This window comes from Vigna radiata, chromosome 7 (genome assembly GCF_000741045.1).
Source record: "Vigna radiata var. radiata cultivar VC1973A chromosome 7, Vradiata_ver6, whole genome shotgun sequence".
Taxonomy (NCBI): Eukaryota; Viridiplantae; Streptophyta; class Magnoliopsida; order Fabales; family Fabaceae; genus Vigna; species Vigna radiata.
The window spans coordinates 28,566,373-28,584,681 of NC_028357.1; the positions used below are offsets into that span (position 1 = coordinate 28,566,373).

Consider the following 18,309-nt stretch of genomic DNA (forward strand, 5'->3'; position numbering starts at 1 on the left):
ATTTTTCTTATAAAAAAATATGATTCAACAAACATAAAAAATAAAATAAAATTTATATACCTTTATCATACATACATGAATACAGATAATTAACAAAAACAATTAGTTTACTAATAATTACAGTATACATTTTTTTTTTCATTAGAAACAGCTTATTATTAAACATAATTATTGGAGCAGCAATTGAATAGTTCCTACTTTGTGTTTAGTTCATAAATTTGTACTAGCTCTTATTAACCCTGGTCCATTATGATTTAATACAATGATGTCACTCATTATGACACTGATCACTTCTAAATATGCATAAATGCATTATAATGAAAAAAATAGTTAACAAATTCCATTTCTATAAAAAATGTCAAAAGCAAATAAGGATTGATGCTACCATCATGTGGTACTACATTAACTAAAGCAATTCATAATGTGGGAAAATAAAATAAATTTACAAATTGGAGAGAATGTTATAAGTAGTGACCATTAAACACTTAAAAAGAATAAATATTAGATGAGAATACTCAATAAATAAGATATGTTCTAATTAAGATACTAATTATTTGTTTTGAGATGTGATTATAAGAAAAATACTCAATTCATGATAGTTATATAGAAGCTACACATGATAAAGTATCATAAAAAAGACGTCAGATTAAACCAAGAATGAGATACTATTATTGTATTATTGAGAATCAACAAGAACAAAAGAAACGTACCAACAAATGTCCGAAAAATCAAGATTGTTTGTCTGGTCAATCGACTGCCGGTGCAAAAATATAAACTCAAGCTAGAGAAATTTGTTGCCCAAGGACCATAGCAATCAAAGGGATATAATTCGAAGTCATTTTATAAAGAAAATTGAAAAGATAAAATAATAGATAACAATAATAATAACAACGTAATAAAAGATAAAAATAAAATAAAAACATAACATAATAAAAATAAAATAAAAAATAAATTATAAATAATAAAGAGAAATATTTTTTATAAAAATCAAAATCTTAATTAAAAATTTATTAAACAATTAACATAAAAATAAAAAAGAAAAGGAGAGATAAACTTTGTGAAAATTTGTGGGTTGAGTTTCACGTCTCTCAGTGTAATTTACATAAAAAATAAAGTTATCTTAGTAAATCAAAATTTATATCATCAACTAATTAATTTAATCAAATCTCAATTTCTTAAACAAATGAATTCAAGTTTATTACAAATTAACTATAACTAATTAATCAACAAAATAGATTAAGAATTTTAAAATGAACAATCAGAATCAATTTATTCCTAACTTCAATTTCAATTAGGTAGTTTTTACAACAATATAAGTTTAAGATTATTTTCTAAGATTTATTAAAACCCGATGAAAATAAAGTAAAAAAAGAGTAATCAATTATAAACACTAAAAAATAAAAAGATATAGTTCACATAATAAATTTAAAATATTTAAATAAAATGGTTTTCTTTCCAGTAACAAATCTTTATATATAAGAATATATTAAACGTAGTAAAAGATAGTTTGCATAATTAATTTTCTTTTTATAAATTGTAACTAATTTTATCTTAAACTTTCAATAAAACATAAAAAACAAATACTCCCTAGCAAAGATACAAAAACATTAAAGATATGTTTTAACAATAAAAGCCAGAAACACAAATATACATATACAATAGTTATAGGTAGAATAATTAAACATAAATTTATAAAGATGAGAGTTATGTAACAATAATTATGAAATATTGTTTAACCCAACAATATAGTGAAATTTAAAAAAATGATAAGTTCAGTTGACAGAGAAAGGAATTGGCATTTAAATATATAGATTATTTCGAGAAGGATAAAACATGTTAGGACTGTCTCAAAGGACGAATTAAATATATTTTTTACTCCAAATGCATGATGTCAAAGATCATTGGAACTTGGAAACAAAATATTTTTGGGTCAACCAAGACACTTAAACTAAGAGGAAAAATATCTGATAGTGAATAATTCCTTAGATTCACATGCATTCTATATTCCTAGTCATAAAGATTGAAGTCTTTATGTTGAGAAGCTTTGTAAAAAGGTTGAAAGGGAAAAGGCTAATTTTTTGTAAGGATGGAGAGAGAATTTGAAAACTCTCCATTCTGAATTTTCTTTGAGGAAACATGACATATAACTCCTTTATCTTACAAAATCATAATCAAACTTATTTGTGAAAGGAAGTACAACCTCTTAAAAGCGAAATAGATAGAAATAAATTGAAGGATTTCTTTGATATTGTAGCTTTTTCTATGTATAATTTTAGTTTCTATTAAACTTTTACAGTAAATTCGTGTCTAAAATTAAACAATTTGAGTCCAACATAATATATCATATAATTGCTTACAAAATGTTAACATAATTTTTAAACAATATTAAAACTTATAATTAAAATTGTTATTAACATTCTACATAAATAAATATTTAATATTTACTAAAGAAAATAACATATTACCGATAGTCACTATCCATCGATAATAACATATACTTTTAAATAAATTGTGTTTAGCAACGAATTACTGATGAATAAAATTTATCGTGAAAATGTTATTGGTAAAGTTTACTGATAAATATAAACATCTATCGGTAATTACTGACAATCTTAAATTCGTTCGTAAAATACATAGTAGGTATTCTTTGATAAATTTAAATTTAAAGATGGTTAAAAAAAAGTTGGTTTTCTAAAGGACGATAGATGATCAAAAGGGGTGACCTCCAAAAGGATAACCAAAGTAACTTACTTAGATATCTTTAGGCACCTAAAAGTATGAGTTCCAATCTACTAAAAGGCGAAAGGATATCTAATATCTTAAAAAGCAAATGAAACTATAGTCTCTTATAAGAAGCGACGATCTTTTAAAACACAAAATATTATTATTTAATGTAAATTGAGTGAATCATTCAAATTCTCCTATATCCTTTAAAAGGGAGCATTAATCTCTCAACAAACAAATTGATGATCTCTTAAGGTGCCTAAAGACTACCTTCCTAAGAGTTTTCCACTAGTGGCTTTTTAAGGCATTAAACAAGAAAATGAGTCATCTCTTAAAACACTCCAAAGTGGATAAGTATTTCGCCAAAGAACTTTTAACTTTACGGTTTATAATGGTAAGGATTAAGGAAAATTTTGGTCTAAAGAACTTTTAGCCTTATACTTTGGGATGCTAAGGTTAAGAAGATTGTGTAGTGTTAGGTTCAATAATGATTGGGTTAATATTCTTAATACTAATTGAGTCAATAAGTCAAATGTCAATTGTGTCATTAGGTAAAGTGTTTATTTAATAAGTTCAAAGTTTAATGTTGATCAAGTTAGTAATCTTTCTATATAAGAGAAAAGTCACATTATGATAAAAAGTTAATATGAAATTTTCTATCTATGATAACTTTCAAAAATTCAGTATGTCAGAAATTTTATAAAAAGACCCTAAAAAGTAAGAAAAAACCAAATTACAACTTTAAATACTCTAACTATGAAACTTTTATCTTTTGACAAGAACAATAATGATAAAAATATGATAAAAGTAAAATTTTTTCATGCTTTATATACCACAAACTTATAAAGAAATGAATATATAATTCCAAAAAATAAATAATTACATACAAAATCCATAAATACATAATCCATTATATTTAGAAACATTTTATTATTATTTATGTTTATATATATATATATATATATATATATATATATATATATATATATATATTAAAAAAAATTATAATACTTATATTACTAATATATTGATATTATATGTTAAATATAGAGGTATTCATTTTTTAATATAAAAATATTAAAATAATAAATAATATAAATAATTAAAAATATTTATAAAATATTTTATTTTAACATTTTTTTATTTTATAATATACTTATTTGTTTATTTATTAATATATGATAATTATTTTCTAATAATTTTAAATTATTTTATAATCTATATTTTAAAAATTATTTTTATATCAAGTTATTTCTAAAAATTTATAACACAAATGATTTTTTTTAAAAAATACATATAAAAAAATATTTTATTATATCAATCACATCTATTATAATTTTTCACTTAATTTGTTACTCTCTCTTTCTTAATCTAAATAACATTAGTTTGCATTTTCTTTTGTCTTTTCTTTCTTTTTCCTTTTAATTCTCTTATTTGTTACTTTGCCTTTAGTCCAAACAATAGAGTATATACTTGAGATCCAAGTTGTGAAGGAAACTACTCATGTGTCCAAAGAATCTATCATTTATCTCGTACTATGCCTTGACTAAAAATATTGACCATAAAGAACACCTTTCAAAAGCATAACAACACTCTCCTTAGAATAAAGAAAGAATAAAACACTGTTTATAAGAAGAAAGTATAATCTTCCTAAAAGTTGGAGCTTAGTTGGTACACAATCTTTCTACTAGAGAAATTTAATTCAATTATGAATTGGTATTTGTTTTAACAAGTGTATTGTTGAACATGGAGTATATGTTAAAGCCTCGGGTGGAGAATTGGTAATCATCTGCTTGTATGCAGATGATCTTTTGGTGACAGGCTCAAACATAGAAGATATTGAAGAATTTAAGAAGAAGATGCAGACTGAGTTTGAGATGAGAGATCTCGGCACACTCAGTTATTTTCTTGGCATGGAATTTGAGCATGCCACGACTGGGATGGTTATACATCAGCGTAAGTATGTGAAAGATTTGCTTGAAAAATTTAAGATGAATCAGTGCAACTTTGTGAAAAGCTCGTTGGAGGTGAATGCCAAGTTGATGAATGATGATGCAAAGGAAACGGTAATGAAACATCGTATAAACAGATGATTGGAACACTAAGATTTTTGTGCAATAGCATACCTGATTTGGAATTCTACGTTGGTGTGACGAGCAGATTTATGAATCAGCCCAAGAGAAGTCATTTGCTTGTTGTGAAACGCATAATCAGGTACATTAAAGGCACTTTGAACACTAGAATCTTGTTTCCTTATGGAAGAAAGGAACGTGAGCTGGAGTTGATAGGTTTCTGTGACTTGGATTATGGAGCATATATGATTGAAAGGAAGAGGACTTCAGGATACATCTTCTTCCTAAACGAGGCATCTATCTTGTGATGTTCAAAGAAGCAGTCTACAGTTGCACTGCCCAGTTGCAAGGTTGAACATATAGCAGGATGTTATGGAGCTTGCCAAGTTATTTGGCTTAAAGAATTACTATCAGAGTTGAAGGTTACGAGGGAGAACACCGTGAAATTAAGGATGGACAATACCTCTGCTATCAATCTGGCTAATAATCCTGTAAGGCATGGGAGGAGCAAGCATGTATAAGTGAAATATCACTTATTGAGAGACATGGTGAATAAAAGGAGAATTGAGCTCTCACATTGCAAAATTGAGGAGCAATTAGCAGACCTGTTTACCAAAGCATTGGCTGGTAATAGGTTTGATTTTCTGAAGAGAAGAATTGGTGTTGTTTCTCTCAGTGGAGTTTGAATTAAGGAAGAGTATTGTGGTGTAGTTCAAACTCTGTCATTTCAGTTTTATTCGTTATGCAATTACTGTTTTATCAGTAACTATTTCCTTCTGTATATAAACTTTGAGTTTTCTCATTCACAGCAATGAAGTATTATTCACTCATTCCATTTTTTAGTATTCTCCTACTTTACTCTTTGTTCTCTAAGCTATTAGATATTAGTTTAATATAAATTATTTTTACAAATTGAAAGACATGTTACAATTAAAATTATGGGAGAAGTGTTAAAATACCTTATTCTATTATATCCACTAAAGATGGTGTAAGTTTGTAACTTAACAAGTGCAAAAACGCTGATTAACGTCGGTTATTTTGGGCTTTTAATGTCTACAAAACAACCGACGTTAATTCCGGTGATGTCAGTGGGACGTCGGACATGAATATAACCGACGTCTAGGACTAACTGGGCATCGGGAGTAGGACTAACTGGACGTCGGGCGTAGGACTAACTGGACGTCTAAAGTCATTATATAGACGTCAGTCTGAGCAATAACCGACGTCTAAAAGGTACTATAGACGTCGGTCTATACATTAACCGACGTCTAATCCAATGGTTGTGTTTTAGTGCAGTTTTGTTTCCGTCTTTGGATAGCCTAGTAGCACAATCTCCTTTTGCTAATTTCCCCCCAAAAAAAGTTTGCGTCTTTTGAATTTCTTATGGATCTTTTCAACCCAAAACCGAACCTGGGTTGTTGCTTAGTTCCATTTTCATCCGCAAGAGGAAAAAATCACGGTGAAACGATAACTAGGCAACGACCCAGGGTCATTTTTGGGTTGAAATGATCAAAAGAAATTCACAAGACGCCGCTTTTTTTGGGAGGCAGCTAGCAAATGGAGAATGTGTTACGACGTTACCCCAAGAAAGGAAAAAAATTGCACTAAAACACAACACAAAGAAAGAAAATTTTAATCAGTTGAACCAGAAGATAATCGATGAAAGACTAAACAAAGTTTAAACGGTAAGCATAAAAAAAAACCACGCACCTGGGATGCCGCAAGAGAGAAAAAGAAGAGGTGCCGCAAGCGAGAAAAAGAAGAGGTGTCGCAAGAGAAAAAGGAGAAGAGGAAGACGATATCAGAAACTGAATGTTGCGAAGAGTTTGCGGTTTATTTAAAATGAAATTGGGCGTGGTTGCTCTAGAAACTGGCGTCTATAGTCACCTAGACGTCGGTTATCTCACTAATGTGACGTCCAAGTTAACATTTAAACTGACTTTTTGAATACCCATTAGACGTCGGTTTCGAGGGGAGCCGATGTCTAAGAAGCTGAACCGATTGACGTTTGATTTCCTGTCAGAGATGTTCACGACAGTTGTGATGGGGCGCCGACGTCTATAATAACGTACATGTTGGTGCCCCTCTAGCCGACGTCTAGGGCCCTCGAGTTTGGTGAACATAATTAATTACAGACACATAGACGTCGCTTCCCCTCAACACCGACGTCTAAATTGAAGAATTTTTTATCTTCCCGCCTTCCAGACAGGCCTTAGACATCGCCCTTTGACTACGTGACGTCTAATCACCTGGGAATTAGGTGAAGAGCATTAATTGCAGCCCAGTAGATGTCGGCCCCCGTTAACACCGACGTCACTGGACTGTCTTATCACCTACCTCAGACCATTAGACATCGGTTTGCGGCAATGGGCACGTCTACAATATCATAGACGTCGCCTTACCTTAAATTCGACGTCTAGTTTACCAAGCTATTTACGATAATGTCACCGTTCACTCATATACGTTGAATTACCAACAAACCGACGTCTACTGAGTGACGTTAAACAGCGTTTTTGCACTAATGCTTTGAGAAATTGATATATATATATATATATATATATATATATATATATATATATATATATATATATATATATATATATATATATATATATATAAATAAATAAATAAATCAGACCTACGTCGTCATGTTACAGAAGCAATTGTGTAGTTCCAACCAATTATTAATTTATTATGTCAGTTTTCTCTAGCATGCTTGATACGAGGGAGTTGCATAATTGTAACCTTTATCCATTAACACTTGTCCTCTTTGATGTCCCTCAGACATAACTTCCGAGACATAACCTTCAAATTTGTATGTACCGTGTCATAATCTTACTAGTCACTGGTTATACTCGTGCTATCTTCTGCCCTCATACTATTGTATTATGGTACTGCTAGTAACTTTTATTTTATATTATAAATTTTCTACAAAAAAAAAAAGGAAGTAAGTTAATATATATATAAAATAGCGGAATCTATAGTTATAGTCAAGGAGAAGTTTTTATTGACTGTACCTAGGAAACATTACTTTAGGAGAATCCAATTCCTACCATCACATATCCAGGAAACAAAAAGTGAAGATCACAAGTCCATTATGGTCTACGACAATTATATGGAAATTCCGCACACTATCCACGATTTCACAAGAATATATAATAGACGGTCACAACCTACCTTCGCATTTAATGCACCTTCAGCATTATTGATTTCAGGTGGTCAAGTATTCAGTGGTGATAGATTTCATCTTGGTTAAGAGAAAATAAAAGAAAAATAATTATGGTAAAAATGATGTTATGATTTTCAATGAAAATGTTTAAGCATTAAGACACTCCATGACCTCATCTTATTTCAAAATTAATGGTTTTTTTATTGGAAAAATGATGGTCTTAAGTCCAAAACACAAGGAAATATTTCTTCTCTTCATGAGATTTATCACCTATTACTGTTGGTTACTAAGAGACAGCAAAACTATCCTAAGATGTTTAAAATCTCAAGAATGTCTAGAATAATAAAAATGAATCGATTATTATATAAAGTAAGAAGAATTACACTCATTGAAGATATATATTCTTTAAAAGAGAGAATAAAAGAGGGTAAAAGTTGAAATGGAAAAGTACAACGTAACTAAAAGCAGCAGAAAGACCTACAAATAACTTCTGATCTACTTATTTACTCTTAAAAAAGTACAACGTAACTATTTAAGGAAGTTACTAAGATAAAGTAGGAAAATAATGAATGTCTGTTATTGATAGAGTACAAAGCGGCAAAAACTGATGTTCAAGCAGGTAACCAAGCAGAGGCAAAGACCACGTTGTGTCCTTTCCAAGTGAGGACAATGTGTTCATCTTCCCTCTTCAATCCCCACCCCGCAGCATGCTCATCAAGCATGCCCTTCACCTCCGCAACAGAGTCCTCACTAAAAGCCACCCCTTGGAAGTTCGCGTTCTTCATTCGCTGCTCCCACCTGTTCTTAGGCTCAACCCTCTCCACCCTCTGAACCCCTTCCTGCGCTATAACGTTCTCAATCTTCCAGCAAATGTCTGCTTCGTACCACTGCCTTTGCTTGCTCCCTCGTGGAAGGAACGTGTCCACAGTGTCGTATGGTATCCACAGATAGTTAAACGCAGATCTTAGCCTGCAAACCAAGTTATTGGATGTCAAATCTGCATCTTCATCCACCAAGATTACAACAGTTGGATCTAAACCCCGCAGGGACTTAAGGAACAATGATCGCAGCGAGGAAGTGGAAGTGACACTAATGGCAGAAGAAGAACCGGCAGCCGAAGAAGAATCATAGAGCAAAGAGGTTAAGTCACTTTCAGGCATCGCGTGTAGGGTTTCGTCGGGGGTGTAGTGAAGCATCATGTGACAGTTGATAACCAAAGCCTCACAGGGACGAGGTTCTACTGCATAAACAAAATGCTGTTGTTGCACTCTTAACTGTTCGATCAAACCAGCAAAACCATCTTGGTAAGTGGAAGAAACCACTCTGAACTCCATGACGACGTTCCTGGACCTTGCGAAATTGACCAACTTGGCGCCGAGTTCGTCGTAGGAGAGGTCGAGCATAGGAGGGATGTCTCTGAAGGTGGCATCGGGAACAGTGAGTTTGATGAGAGGAGGGACCTCGTGGCGGCTGGCGATGGCGTCGATGAGCGTCGGAATCTGCATGCAATGCGTGAGGCTGAGATCGACGATGTGGATGACGGAGAAACCCTCAGTGGCTTCTAGGATGGCGGCGTTGGCAGCGGTGAAGCCGAAGCGGTGCCAGGGGGTTAGGTCGACGAAGTTGGCGAGCTCGATGACGGAGAACTTGTGGGTGTCTATGGAGAGGTTGGTGCGGGCGTGATCAGCTACGGCGACGAGCATCTTACAGGTGCCGGTATGGGCAGCACGTGCAGTGAGGGCACGGAGGAAGCTGGAGGCAAGGCGTTGATTGGAGTCGCCGTCGGGGGATGCTATGTTGTTGAGGACCCAAAGGATTTGCTGTGCGAGGGTTACGTCGTTGGTTTGAATAGCGTTGGCACAGTGAAGAAGTAACTGTTCCATGCAGTTAGCGTCGGCGAAGTTGGTTAAGGTCTTGGAGGTAGGAAAGCCTGCAGGCCAGGGCCTAGTCCTAGGGATTTGGTTTTTGTTCATGGTAGGGTTGGGGAGAGGTGTGATTTGGTGGAAGGGTGTGAATTGCGTCATGGACAGTGTGGTTGGAATGAATGAATGAATGACTTAAAAGGGTGAAGAAGAAGAAGAAGAAGAGGGGAAAGGAGAATTAAGGAGAGAAGAGGGTAAAAGGGAAAGTGACCTGACTAGTAGTGGGTGCCTTTGCCATTGGGAAGCGATCCAAGTTGTGGGTGAAAATTGGCAGTAGAGTTTGGGAGAATTCTGCACAGAAAATAGACAGTTCAGCTTTTTTGTGAGGGATTATATTATGGTTCCTCCCAACAGAGACTGATCGGTAGAGGGGAAACTCTCCTCCCGAGAAAACATATTTGAAGTCAAATTGGGCAAAAGAGACCCTTCTAGGGGAAGTTCAGGCTTTTTCAGATGGCAAAAGGAGTAGTGCTGAGAACATCACTTTCATGGCTACAAAAGGTGCTAATCCCACTCCACTCTCCAGAGATAATTAACCTTTTTTATCTTTTCCCGTTTGTTTAGAAAGAGAGAGAGAGAGAGAAAGAAAGAGATGAAATATAAGAGGGAGGCAGTGGAGAGAGGATAGTACCTGTAGCCGTAGGAGCACTGCTCGTGTTGGATTTTGGAGGCATGTGAAGCAGCCGGCCAGCAAATTGTTTGTACATGGGAGTTGGGGTTTTGTCTTATAATGGTGGGCACTGTGAGAGGGATTTGAGGCAGTTAAGCTTTTGGCTCACTCTCTCACGGGTCATCACATAATTGAACAAATCATTTTTTCTCACTGCCATTCTCTGTAAATCTTGCCAAAATAACACACCATCACCATGCATGCTCACCTACCTTGGATCCGCTCATTAATTCAGATACTTAACATCGGACAACTACAAACCTATTCCCTTCTTCTGCAGCCTCAGCCTCACCTTCCTATGCTCTCCTCTTTCACCGCTTCACTTTCAAATTTCATCTACAAACAACTTTACTTCTCTTTTCTAATAACATCTTCAAAATTTCTTTCTTGGAACCTTTTTAATCTATTTAGATAATAAAGTTCAATCATTTTGTAAGGATAATTACAATCTTTTTAATGTGATTTTTATAGTTCTATATCAATCTATTTATTTTAAAAAAATCATTATGACAAAATTGAATTTTTTTTCTTCAAACAAAATTGATTTTTTTTTACGTGAACTTCAATACTTTAATCAAATTGGAATTTCTACAATTTTTTTTTTTTTTACTTTACTTTTCTACAAATTGGAATTCTTGATCAGTTTTGTGCAAACATATAAAGGTGGAAGGAATTTGGTAAAAGAAAAATGTAATGGTCAATTTAATGTGAAAGGGAGGTTTGAAAAGGATTGTATTTATACCATACATCTTGTCTGGTTAACTGGTAGTAAGATGGTCAAGTACATTAGTCTCACACTGCCTAATTAAAAAAGATAAAATGTAAACCGGATTAATTTAGAAAACTATTTTGGCTAAAAACTTAATATTGATTAATCATATTTAGATTATAATTAGATTAACAATAATAAGAAATCGTGAGTTGCTCAACTCTTATACATAACATATAGAGCTTAAAAATGGAAAGGATTGGATCATCCAAACCAAACCTCATACAAAATCTTATTGACAAAGAACCTAGATTTATATGGCAGAGTGAATCCAAACAGCAAAGAAATTACAAAGCAGACTTTATTAGAGATCATATAGGACCTAAAGATCAGAAAAGGATACTATTTCCAACAGACCTAGATTGGTCCATCCCTATTACAGACCCAAAAGAACACAACAATACATGATGATGAATACGAATTTTACTAGTGCTTTCAAATTTTAATCATGGTAAATTTGTTCTTGGAAAGTAAATTGTACAATGTTTGAAATCTATTCGAGATTTTTTTAAGTTGATAGAAATAACTAATATTAAAAATAGATTTTATCAGTGTTATCGCTGAAACTAAATTAAATATATTTTAAAGTAAAAACAGATGAGGCTAAATTGCTTTAATTTTAAAGTTAGTAATGAATTATAATAGACTTAACCAACACTAAAAGTTGGCCTTTAAAAATTAATATTCGTGAACATTTGTAATTATGGAATCATGATATAAATCCGAATTATATAATTATTTAGTGTAGATCTTTGTAAATTAGCACTAAATGTCTATTTTTTTTTATTTAATACTAAATTTAGGGTATATATATATATATATATATATATATATATATATATATATATATTTTTAAATTGGTTGTGTTACTGGTATGTGTGTCAAATTTTGTGTTAGTCTGTTGTTTGATTTGCATGTTTAAGTTTTGAAGCAAGTTGAGTTGTATGTGTTGATATGTGTGATGTATGAAACTGTAGTGTAATATCCGTGAACTGATTTGGATGATTTGGACTGCTGAAATTGTGTCTGTGGAAGTGTTTTGAGTGGGAATTATGTTGTAGCATTGCTTAGATAGAAAGTCAAGTTTTGGGGATTGTTTTAGGTTATTTAGATGAAGTGAGGTAGTGCTTTTGAGTAGTTAGGGTTTTGAATACACTTGGGTTGTTTGGGTAGTTCAAATAGGTCAATTGTGACTTATTAAAAGCGTTGAACTGGTATAAAACAGATTAAAAGTGGTAGAATTGGTATAAGGTCATTAAGATGGGGAATTTGGTGTTTTAGAATTGAATTCGAGTCGTAACCACTTTAGAATCATTGTAGGAATGTTTGAAATCACCTAAAAAAGTTTAATTAGGTCTAAATCACAAGTTAGAGATTCAAACCAGTGAAAATTTTGTCATGAAGGTGAAAATTGCATCTTAGGTTGGTTTTAGTCCATTTTAGGGGTTTTGCATTATTGAGTTGGTTTATTACATCTAATTCTTATCCAAATGACCAATGCAATACTTTACTTTCATCTATAAACATGTTTCATATCAATATTAGTGTTAAAGATTTTAAATTGATCAATTGGATATGTCTAAAATGCACCAAAACCAAAAAAAAATCAAGTTGCTGTAAAAAAATGATAAGAATAATCAATTATCTCACTTGATAATCGATTATTCTATTCAGAAAGTCATATTTTCTTCAAAGCTCTCATAAATAATCGATTATTATGTATGATAATTGATTATTGTCGTCGGAAAATCATCCAGGAGAGTTTTTGGTGGTTTTCGGGGTTTCGAGTATCATTTTTGGACGTTCTTTAGGTCGTTTTGGGGGTTTTTGACCTTTCTGAAACTATTGGTGATGGTTTCAAAGCCATTTTCTTTGTCTAAGTATGAGTTACGGGGATTTGCGTTATTTAGTGGTTCTTCTAGGACTCTTATTGTCTGGTAATGTATATGGAATGGTTTCATGCTATTTCTGATGACTTGTTGGGTCATTTTTGGTCCTTTGAAATATAATTAATATTATATATATATATATATATATATATATATATATATATATATANATATATATATATATATATATATATATATATATATATATATATATATATATATATATATATAAAGATACTTGCAAAAGATCTAGAATATTTTACAAGATAGTTTACTGGAATAAAGTGACAATAAGAACATACTTGCAAAAGAATTTACTATACATTAAACTTTTTTGAATTTCTTGTACGAATTGCATGCTTTGGGTGATCTAGAATATTTTATTTTAGGGTGAAAGGAATAATAGTAGTAGATAGATACTAAGTTGGTTTAATATTGAAGATAGCTTTTGCAACTAAATGAAATATTTGAGTATAAAAAACCTTTATTTCCAATTGAAAATTTCATTGAACTTTTTGTGAGTTTAATGATAAAATCAAATTTTGAACTAAAAGATGCACAAATTACAATACAAAACTGTCAACTTAATATAGCAGAACACGGTTTCAGGTGAAATAAAAAAATATATAAATATGTTAGAAAGATTACTGGTGAGAGTTCAGAGTACACTGCAAAAACATTGCAGCTATTGTAAAATCAACATCATTCAAACATGATTGGTCTAGGGCATGTACACTGTGAAGATCACGTCTTATAGAACAGAATAATAATAATAATAATATACGGCAAACAAAAGTATATTATAAGATCGTTAATCAACAAATTAATTGGAGACTAAAACATTATTAAACCCTAAAAGGAATGATCCCAAAATCAGGTGGATAATAAACCATTTCATCCACTCTTTCCATCTTATTCTCATTATAATTTTATAATTGATGTTCGAGTCTCCTTTTTGTAATAACTATGGAATCTAACTATTTTTAATGCTGTAATCGAATGAAGCAACAACACGTCTACAATAATTGGTTGAAACAAATACTATTTTGAAGAAGCATGAAATATATTAATCTACAAGTCGTTTCATTGTAATCAAATATAGAACAATCCCCAATAAATCTCAGAAACTTTGGGATTAAATTACAGAGAACCTTAATTAACAAATGTCTTATATATTACATCGAAATTCGCATGACAAAATAGACAAAAGAAATGATATAAGAATCACTGCTCTAAAAAGTCCTGTGTTTATTGTCTTCTATGTATATATAACATTTTCCATATCTGCTTGGTCCCCACTCTCACTTTCTCTCTCTCTTTTCTTCTTTGTTTTCCTATTTCGATTCTATCTTTTAATATCAAAATCCAGACTATAACATCTGTTTTATCTAGCATGTAACCCAACGCATTTCTGCAACTATCCAGAGAGTACATTTTTTGTCCCCACCCTACTTCTCTCCCTATGGTTTTTCCTTTTTTTTTTCTCACATGCATTCTCTCTCTTAATATCAAATTTCAGACCACAACATCTATTAGTTTTATCTAGCATGTAATCCAACACATGTTTACCAACTCCTGGGAAGACGTTTCTTTCAAAAGTCTCTAATCACTCTCCCTCTGTTAGGTGCACATATTTGAACCACATCATTTAGATCAAAGAGTAAGCCGATAAAGATAATTGCAAATTTTGAAATTAGTATGAATTATAAGAAGTTTATGAGCAAATTATAAGGTTATTTTTTTATTCTGTTTTGCAAATTACATATTTTCTTAGTGAAGAATTCTAGTAGATGTTCATAATAATTTAACTTATCTTTAAATCATTATCTAGTAAAGAGATTGTGATATGATTATCTTAGGTGACCTTGTGTAGTTTACCATGTTTATTTATGAGAGGAAAAAATATTAAAAAAGAAATGTCAAGACTTTTCTATACAGTTAAGAAGGTGGGTAGAAAGGGGATTTTGAAGGCTTCTGACTACCTACCCAGCTAGCCTATGGAAACCGAAGAGTACAGGAAGAATTGAAGGAACTTTAGTTAAATAGAGGGCATGGTATACTAGTAAAAGTTTAAGATAATAGTAATAACATATATTGTTAAGATGGACTTTATATAAGTTTTATTGTTCTTTGAATGTATCTGAAGTTCAAGTGGGACACTTTGAACTATATTTTCAGGTGTTAACACTTAAGATCTTCCTTGTGTTACTTGATTACAAGCTTTAATAGAGATACTTGTGAATTCAAATCTGTGTATCTTTCTCAAACTTTTTATTATAATTCAATCTATTGTCTAATGAAATTTATTCTTTAATGGATTAGATATCAAATTCATAAACTCATTTTTTTTTGCTTCATTGTCTTCTTTTTCTTACACTAACTTCATTGTCCAAACATTTTTGTTTGTCTTCTTCAGTTTATGTTAAATTCTTCTTCTTTTAATTTAAACACATTAATATAAAATAGTATATTATAATTTATTATCATATTCAAAATTTTAAGCTAATAAAATAAAATAATATTATTTTTTAAATTATCAATTATACTGTTACTTTTGTTATATATATATATGGGTTTGCTAACTTGCGTACGTCTGTTTTTCAGTTGGTACATTTCAGTAATGTGTACCGGGTTTCAGTAGACAAAAATACCCTTATATCATGAATTCTAAGTTTTAAGGTTAAGGATATTTTAATAATTTTCATTCTCAAAATTAAAAAAATAAAAAAAGAACCCCCAAACCCTTACTCACCCCTCTCATTCCTCTCAAAGTTTTCTCTTTCATCTCTTTTACTCCAATTTTTTCTCTTTGTCATCCCTACTCTAGCCCAATTGAAAAAAATCAGAAGCACTTATCTTATTTTAATAATTTTACCTTTACTCACATCTTTCATTCCTCTCAACCCTTTCTCCTTCATCTCTTTCACTCAAACATTTTTCTCTCTCATCTCTGCACTAGCTCCAACGCTCCAACTAAAGGTGAGAATTTTATTGTATTTTGATTTATTTTTTCTTTAGTAAAGGAAAACAAGTTAATGAATTTCTACCAAAAAAAATTAAATGGCCACGGAGCAATGTTACGTAGTAGTCTCAGAATGTAAAAGAAGGATGTTCATAAGTCTTTGTGCAAGTTGTGCCGTCGGCGGTAATATATATAGTGAAGATAATGAAATTAAAGAGATTTTGAATGAACTTTTTTCGAAAAGTGAATATGTCAATGACTCAACTCTTTACAAAAGTAAATTGTTTAATAATGAGTGGTTTTTTAGTTGGGGCTAGTGTAAAGATGACACAAAAAATGTTTGAGTGAAAGAGATGAAAGAGAAAGGGTTGAGAGGAATGAAGGAGGTGAGTAAGGGTTTGAGGTTTTTATTTTAGTTTTGAGAATGAAAATTATTAAAATAAGGCAAGTGTTTCTGATTTTTTTCAATTGGGGTTAGAGTAGTGATGACAGAGAAAAGGTTGGAATGAAAGAGATGAAAGAGAAAGGGTTGAGAGGAATGAGAGAGGTGGGTAAGGGTTTCAGGGGTTTCTTTTTTTATTTTTTTAATTTTAAGAATGAAAATTATTAAAATACCCTTAATCTTAAAACTTAGAATTCATGATATAAAGGTATTTTTGTCTACTGAAACCCGGTATACATTGCTAAAATGTACCAACTGAAAAACAGGCGTACACAAGTTAGCAAACCCCACATATATATATTATATTATATATATATATATATATATATATATATATATATATATATATATAATATTTAAAATTTTAAAATCAACTAGTAAAGGAAAATGGTATTATTTTTTAAATTATAAAATACTTTTTTATATTGTCAGTTTTGTTAACACAACTTTAATTAATATATATGTTTGTCTGTGTAACATTCAAAATTTTAAAATGAATTGAAAAAGGAAAATAATATTATTTTCTAAATTATAAAATACTTTTTTATATTGTTAGTTTTGTTATCCATCAACACATAATTATTGCATATTTATTTAGTTCAAATTTTTTGAAAAAAAAAAGTACACATTTATTCTAATTCAACTCAAATTATTTCAATCATATTAGATAACAAGTTTAATGAAACAAAACTTAAATATACAAATTCTTATACCTTTCAGACAGACTAAAAATCCAAACAAATAAAATTATTGTTTTAGACATTTAAGAAAAAAAAAATTACCTTTTTTTCTTAATATTAATTGTTTTACATTTGTAAAAAAATGTCTCAAAAAATTTGAAAAATAAACTTTAAATAAAATTGTAATATATTTTAAAATAAATTATTTTATTTGCACATAAAATATTTTATTTTTAAATTTGTACATAAAATATTTCATTTAATATATATTTTAAAGGTAAAAGAAATTAAGGAAAAAAAATGAACATTGGAGAAAAGAATAGAAGATAAGTAAAAAATAAAGTAGAAATAAACCTTGTTTGATTTGATATAAGTAAAAAAATAAAGTAAAAGTAGGAAAAAAATTTAAAAGAAAAGAACATGTTTTTTGTGCTCGAGATATTGTTCAATTTATTTTTAATTGATTCAATTTGATTTATCTATCTTTAATTGATTTAATTTTTTCTTTTAATTTTGAAATGAAACAGCATCAGTCTGTAAATTAAAATAACCTCATTACAATTTTGAACCATTAAAAATATAATGACCACATTGAACTTTATATATAGAGAGAGAAAAACTAATTTAACCAGCAACTTTTTTATATCACCATTTTATTATAAAAATTCAAATTTCAACTATAAATAAATAAAACTTTAAAAGTTTCAATCGTAGGTTCCAATTTAGAGATTATTTTATTTTAAAGAATTGATCGTTTTAAAAATTTGAAAAACGATACAACATTTTATTTATAATATACTTATTAATACCCGTAAAACAAATCTTACAAAAATTATTCTTATATTATATATATATATATATATATATATATATATATATATATATATATATATTAAAAAAGAAAGACAATGAAAAAAGAAAAAAGGGAAAGAGATTTTTTTAAAAGACAAAATAGTTTTATAAGAAATGTAAGAGAAAGTTCAACTCATTTTCTTAAGAGTACCATCTCT

The 18,309-nt window shown here is 30.4% G+C and overlaps 1 protein-coding gene across 1 annotated transcript; it reads right to left on the bottom strand.

Annotated features, from left to right (window-relative positions):
• Positions 1-8,332: 8,332 nt before the first annotated feature.
• Positions 8,333-10,837, bottom strand: LOC106767804 (scarecrow-like protein 32). The gene has a single exon (XM_014652755.2). It carries the CDS (start codon positions 9,987-9,989, stop codon positions 8,577-8,579), a length of 1,413 nt encoding a protein of 470 aa, XP_014508241.1. The 5' UTR covers positions 9,990-10,837; the 3' UTR covers positions 8,333-8,576.
• Between the last annotated feature and the right edge of the window lie 7,472 nt (positions 10,838-18,309).